Source organism: Anopheles aquasalis, chromosome 3, assembly GCF_943734665.1.
Source record: "Anopheles aquasalis chromosome 3, idAnoAquaMG_Q_19, whole genome shotgun sequence".
Taxonomy (NCBI): domain Eukaryota; kingdom Metazoa; phylum Arthropoda; class Insecta; order Diptera; family Culicidae; genus Anopheles; species Anopheles aquasalis.
Window position 1 is genome coordinate 23,032,195 of NC_064878.1, and position 6,901 is coordinate 23,039,095.

The 6,901-nt window shown below is 50.7% G+C and overlaps 2 protein-coding genes across 2 annotated transcripts; one reads left to right on the forward strand and one right to left on the reverse strand.

Annotated features, from left to right (window-relative positions):
* The first annotated feature begins 841 nt into the window (after positions 1-841).
* LOC126575205 (ornithine decarboxylase 2-like) lies at positions 842-2,205 on the forward strand. The gene has a single exon (XM_050235782.1). It carries the CDS (start codon positions 932-934, stop codon positions 2,117-2,119), a length of 1,188 nt encoding a protein of 395 aa, XP_050091739.1. The 5' UTR covers positions 842-931; the 3' UTR covers positions 2,120-2,205.
* LOC126575204 (ornithine decarboxylase 1-like) lies at positions 2,149-3,862 on the reverse strand. The gene is made up of 2 exons (XM_050235781.1): positions 2,444-3,862; positions 2,149-2,370 (listed from the first exon to the last, which is right to left on the reverse strand). The coding sequence occupies exons 1-2, from the start codon at positions 3,649-3,651 to the stop codon at positions 2,235-2,237; spliced, it is 1,344 nt and encodes a 447-aa protein (XP_050091738.1). The 5' UTR covers positions 3,652-3,862; the 3' UTR covers positions 2,149-2,234.
* Between the last annotated feature and the right edge of the window lie 3,039 nt (positions 3,863-6,901).

Genomic DNA, 6,901 nt, shown 5'->3' on the forward strand with positions numbered 1-6,901 from the left:
ACCAACCATGGTGATGACTCACAGCCACACAATTAAACGTTTGAAACTAGTTTCGCATCATCGTCTCACACATTACCAGGGCTCAGGGTTCAGAAGCACTTAAACCAGCATTCCGGTTAAGCAATTTAGTACAGAATAGAATTTGGCTAATTCTAGTTCATTTTCGGAATCGCAAACCGGGCTCCTATTTGATCTCAAGTCTATACGAACCAAGGGTAATCACAGAGTAAGCATAATCAATGGCATTTGCTTGCTTCCAACGATTAAGTATACGGGAAAATGGACATTTACCCTCCGATGTTATGTATTCAATGGGCTTCCCAAGTCATTTTGGGGTTCGATACGTCGTAGAACATCCAACAAATGCATCTCCGGTATCGATAACTCCTCCATTGTTGTCCTTTTCGTAAGAATATCACAATCATTCAATAATGACAACGTCCGTAGCCAGTGAACAAAGCAAATCGTCACTGTTCCAAGTAGTTCACACATCATGCAACGATCCACTGATTGTTAGTATATAATCAGTGGAAGACTGCCGTTCACCGAGTAACCAATGGACTGTGGCCACTACTTGACCGACGCTAGCACTCGAATAGCTAGAGCGCTCGCACAGACAGACGATGTTACCAGGCACGCGCTATCGAACCGACTTATCCCGTAAGCACCTGAACGCTACTAATTGATCTCTCCCACTAGACCGCACACCGAGCGATACACATTCCACCCGACCAGGCAACGGAATTTGATCCGACAGATCAGAGATTAGATTGCAATCGGCTGAGAACTCACTCACATCAGCGGTCTCTCTACAATGTCCAGCAACGATCTCGGTGTCTCGAGATGCGAAGTAGTGCTCCGTCGTGGCATATAAAATCAGTTTCTACCCTGGCCCCCATCCGTGCGGTCGTTAGTGACACACGAAAGCGAAATGGATTTGACGGATGTTTGTGCCGCTGTTTCCGTGCAGGGAGCGCTCGATCAAATCCTCAAGGAAGGGCCCCACGATCCGGCTCCCACCAACCTACTGGATCTGGACCGAATCGTGCTAAACTATCGGCGCTGGTGCGAGCAGCATGCCGGCCTGGTCCCGTACTACGCCCCGAGCGTCAACAATTATCCGACCGTGCTGGCGCTGATGGCAAGACTGGGTTCGGGGTTTAGTTGTGCCTCGGAGGAGGAAATGTGTACCGCCCTCTCGTTGGGCGTACCAGCGAATCGCATTCGGTTCGTGCATCCGGTGAAAACCGTTGAATCGATCCTGTTCGCCAAACATCACCACATCCGGCGCCTCGTCGTTGACAGTGTGACCGAGATCGCGAAAGTGCACCGACATTATCCGGACGCGCAGCTTCTGCTTCGGATTCGTTTATCGCGTGAGCAAAAATATGGCTGCTGCCCCCGGGGTGACGCACCGGCCATCTTAGCTCACGTCAAAGAGAATGGAATAGAGCTGACTGGCCTTTACGTGGCCATTCCGGCACCGAATCAACATCAGGTGGAGGCACTCCAGCGAGCACTAGAGCAAGCGAAGGCCCTATACGAGCAAGCTTGCGGACTCGGTCTCACCGAAATCCGCGAGCTGGCCGTCGCGGGCGCAGAAACCATCCCTTCAACGGCACTCGCGAGTGCGATCACAAACCTCGGACTACCGTCCACTGTCAGCTGCATCATCGAAACGGCGCGCCGGTTTGTGGAGAGTGCCGTAACGCTCGTCGCCAGCGTTCAGTCGAAACGGATCGTCCGTGATCCCGACCAGCCGGAGCTAATCCGTGAGATAATGTACTTCATCAACGATGGCCGGTATGGGTCGTTCGAGTGGTGGAAACCAGTGGCCAAGGAGCCCACCGTCTACCGTATGAATGGTGCACGACGGCCACTGCCAGCCCAAGTGTGGCCTTCCTCGGTGTGGGGTCCAACCTGTGATTCGGCGGACGTAGTGTTCGAGCAAGTCCATCTGCCCGAGCTCGACATTGGAGACTTTCTGGTGTTTGCCGATGTCGGTGCGTACGGTGGAACGCTTGCTTCCCAGTTTAACGGCTTTCCACTGCCACGGATGATCGCGTGCGCCCACAGTAGCTCGACCAGGGCTCTCCTTGGTATCGACGCTAACCCATAGCATCCACTAGGAACCGTGTGGCCAGTGTCTTGGAGGAGTTAAATAAACATATTTTATTATTAGAAATACTAAAATTACAAACAAAATACATGTGTTGTTACTAAAGCTAGCAGACTTAGACGGAAAGGGCCGCTTCGGCCAGGGTTGTAAACGCTTCGTGCGTGACCAGCAGTTTGCCCTCCGTGCTGATTTCCACCGTTTTTGGCTGGCTGGTGGTGGCAGGCGCGGCAATCATGTCTTGCAGCAGTTTCCTTTGGGGGAGAGGAGAAGAAAAAACAAAGTGAGAAACAAAAACATCGTGCTGCTATCGTTACCGTTACTTACCAGGTTCCTTCACGCAGGTATGCAACGACCTTCGGCATGGCAAAACCATTGAAGCGACAGGACAGTACCGAGGTGTAGGCGCCACAGTTCTCAAACACCACACTATCGCCCAGCTCCAGCTCCGGCAGTTTCCAGTCGTTCAGGATCAAATCTACCGAATCGCAGGTCGGTCCCCAGACCATCGACCGGTACTCGGGAGTGCCCGGTCCGCCACGCGCCACAATCGGTATGGCCGGTTGTGCTTCGTGTGCGGTCGTGTAGAACGTTCCAAACGTTCCATCGTTGAGGTAGTAGTGCATGATCGTCTCCTCCGTGCCATCATCCTGCACCTCCTTCACCACACGCTTCGAGTCGACGAACGAAACGAGAGTAACGGCCGATGCCACGTAGTATCGTCCCGGTTCCGCTATTATCCGTACGTTACAGTCCACCGGGAAGAACCGATCGATGGCCGCATTGACGGCCAGCGCGAACCGATCCAGGGGTTTGTTGTTATCCCCCGGAAAGCCGCCACCAATGTCGAGCACCGTCAGCTTGTAACCGAGCGTTTTGGCGTACTCGAACAGTCCCTTCGCCACCTTCACCGCATCGTAGTACACCTCGTGCTCCTCACAGTCCGAACCGACGTGGAAGCTAATGCCAATCACGTTCATTCGGAGCTCCGCAGCGTAGCGTAGCAATTCTGGAGCGTCCCGTACCGGATCGCAGCCGAATTTTTTACCCAACGAGCACCGTACCTTCTGGGAGTCGTGCCGGATGCGCAACACTAGCCGTGCCTCTGGGTAGTGCCGATGGATCTTCTCCAGCTCGCATGCGCCGTCGAACGTCATCGTTAGTACCTGCTTCGAGCGGGCGTACAGCAGCGACGGAATCGATTTGGCCGGTTGCGCAAAGATAATGTTGTCCGGCTGGACACCCAGCCCCAGGATACGCTCGAGTTCACTCTTCGACGCACAGTCGAAGCCGGCGCCCAGCATGTGTAGGGTCTGCAGGATGCGCGGATCATCGTTACACTTGACCGCGTAGAATGGTTTCACGCGGGGCATCTTTGCGCACCAGCCGTAGTGCTTCAGCACCACATCGTCCAGATCGAGCACATGGAGCGGCTCCTCGTACGGGCCCATCCGGACGATGTCACGAATGACATCACCGATGGACAGCTCGTCTCCAATCAGCGTCAGATCGGACGGGGACACTAGCACACTCATTTTTGGTTTTTTCTTCTTTTCTTACTCTTCCTGCTCTAGCTTGCGAGGGCGAAGTAACGGCTCTGTGGGCTGTTTGGGTTTGGGTTTGGTGCTTTCACTACGATCCGATCCCGGCTACCGATCGATTTGACAGCTCAGCAAGTCCTACAAGACGGTAAGAAGCCCGACGTCGCTATACAGCCGATGATGATGCCAACGGTGAACTGATAAAGGGGTATCAGGGAAAATGGGTTCTTATACTCCCTTTACGCCCGAGACACGCCACTTCTAATCATCGTTCATCTCGGTGGCAGTGACGGAGGCGGGGGAGCAGATGGCCACTTGAATGGAATCGGTTTCGAAGACGAATGATTCCCCAGCGTGGCACTTGCTTCATCCCGGAACCCCCATCGATCATGATAGTGTCTTCTGCGCCACGGGCACAATGCTGATGCGCCATTATCAGCTACAACCGTCGTCCTTCGGTAACGTGAATTTGGCGCTACTTTCCCCCAAAAAAATCGAGCACGACTTACTTAGAAAGCAGCCATATCTGATACCGGGGGGATCACGATGCTGCGCAAATTGATTGCTTTGGCGATTCGCGAAGTATCCACCCTTAGACCGCAGAGTGGCAAGAGTTCAACGGTGAGAACGGTCGCTGATAGAAGCAGCAAACAAAGGGGAAGCAATCCCTGCCGGGAGATAGCGGGCAAGGTTGGATGCTGCTTTTTTAACCTCTTTTTCTCGTGCTTTGGTGACATAAAACAATGGGCATCGTCACGGTCCCAGCGATACTGGGCACGTTGCTAGTCATTTCTCCGAGCAGGCCTCCGTGACATGCCAATTTGATCTTGACCATGCTCCGCCTGTCAAGCTGCCCTACTGCTGATCGCTCATCGCGCGCATCACTCCATCGGCATCTGGGAGATGCTTTTCACACGGCCCGGTTACACCCATGTCACGGCGTGACCGATGAATGGCGGACTTATGCCGGTGTGAAAATCGATAAGACTATCAGCGGGTTCGACAGAATCGCGATACGATCAGAGCGCTTAGCTAAAAATGAAAGGAACCCTATCATTCACAAGTAGCTCCCGAGGGGAGGAGATGATTGAGAAAATGTCTTCAGGTCCGTTACCGAGTTCAAGGTTCTGCTGATTGTGCATGTATTGTTTATTGCCAGATGATTAGTTGTCGATCGATCATAAATTTCTAAATATAGTATCAACGAATTTGCTCTCCGATACAAGCGAAATGGGTAAGTCTCGATCATTCTCAGAGCACCATCCGGATTGACATGCTAAATGTACCACTGCTGTCGTAATCAACGTGATCGTTTACCCTTCGTGGATGTCTTATTCTGGAAAATAATGTTAAGAAGAGACAGAATGGTCTACAATTCTATTAAAAATCCGTGAATGAAAAACATTCTACATTCCCTAAAATTCATTTTCAAAAACCTAAAACCCTTTTTAGTGAGAGAGCGCCTAAAGAAATGCAATCCATTTCGATTGCGCCTACGTAATGGGCTGCCGTCGCAGGCTATGGCTTTTTTCATTTTTACATTTTGAATCATTTTTAGTTTGTAACAATTGAGTGGGTGATCTTTTTGAAAAGATGAAAATTATCATCGTTTATCAATAAAAGCAAAACAGACTAATAATTTTAGCGCCACAACCAACGTATTTAAAGTCAGTGTCCATCGCAGAATCAAATCTTCCGAACAGTTTCTTTTGCTATCTCGGCGCCTTAACATCATAATAGTTATTCCATATTCCATTCCATCAAAATTATATTAATCATCATGTTTTTACTTACAAATTGCAATAAAATATTAAGTAATCGAGTAATTTTTTGCTTTTACCTGCTTTTGAATCTTTACTAAAGAACATTGATTTTTAAGATGATCCACCATCGATCTACGATAAACACCACAAAAAATACATGTTTCATTCGGGAAAAGTCAGTATCTTACGCTAATTTAGAAGCATGCAAACAGGAGCTTACCATCGTCTACGCTCTTGAAGAGGAAGAGGCTCCATCGAACCATATGACACATCATCCAACCGCGCACCTTGAAGTACCTGTGCGTTCTTGCGTCTAGACGCCACACGGCCACATCCTGGATAACGCGATTTCCTGCGCTTCAGAGGCCGCGGTCTGGATTCCGTTCGGGAAATCACACGACGCTTAATCGTGTCCTGCTTTCTGGAATCCGTGACGCAATGCGCTACGGCCTCCACTTCAGTCTAGATGCTACGAGAGGCTCGTCATCTTGAGGGCGGTGAAGATTAGTTTTTTTGTGAGCGTGCTCCACAATGCCCGGACCACGCGCGCTTCACGGTAATTCACTGTCGCTACTCGGTCAGCGATCAAGAGTGGCATGCGTGTTATCTATTGAATTTAGAAGTATCAACCGTGGATCACATGCTCCAACAAATATGCTGACTAATATGTTTCATTGACACCAAATCACGACGCTGCACCACCCTCAAAAAGTCCAAGATGCGGGGGAGCCTGGGTGGTCTGCTGGGGCATCATTCGGTCAACGGATGATAGCGCCGATGCCAGACTGGCTACTAAGTCATGCTGCTGCTTCTAAGCGGAACTGTCCCAAATTAATTGATAATGGAGCAACCCACTGCTGCTTGGTGCGTGGTGCTAGGAATGTTGACAAAATTCAACAAAAAAAATTAAGGTCTTGGCAACGACAACGACGAGACTTGCATGCTCAAGCGAAAAGGCACTATAGAGAGCGGCAAATGCGAGAGAAAGAGAGAGCCAGTGGGTATTTCCGAGTTCAGTTCCGAGGCGCTGGCGCGTTGGGCTCGTTACGAAGCATGCGCGAGGAGCCACGGCTTCAGGCCGCCGCTAGCAAGGCCGCTTAGGCTGTGTATCATATGTTCGCCGGCGCATGATGTAAACAAAACGGACGCAGCAGCAAATCTCGCTTCTGCCGGTTATGTTGGGCAGCACAGCTCCGATTTCTCGCGCTCACGACGTCTCTCTTCTCTCATGAATGGCGACGCTCATGATGATGATGATGATGATGGCAACAAGGCAAAGCAGGGCAGGGCACGGTAAAGAGAAGGAACAATGGACACCCGTGATAACCGAATGTCCGAATGATTGATCAAAAGCAGATGGTTTCCAGATTGAACCGCAAATATTTCCAGCATTTCAGTTCGACGATTGTTGCTTTCGTTTCAGCGGAAACGCGACACGATCCTATAGCCCGTGGGAGAATCGCGATCACGCAGCCACCGAA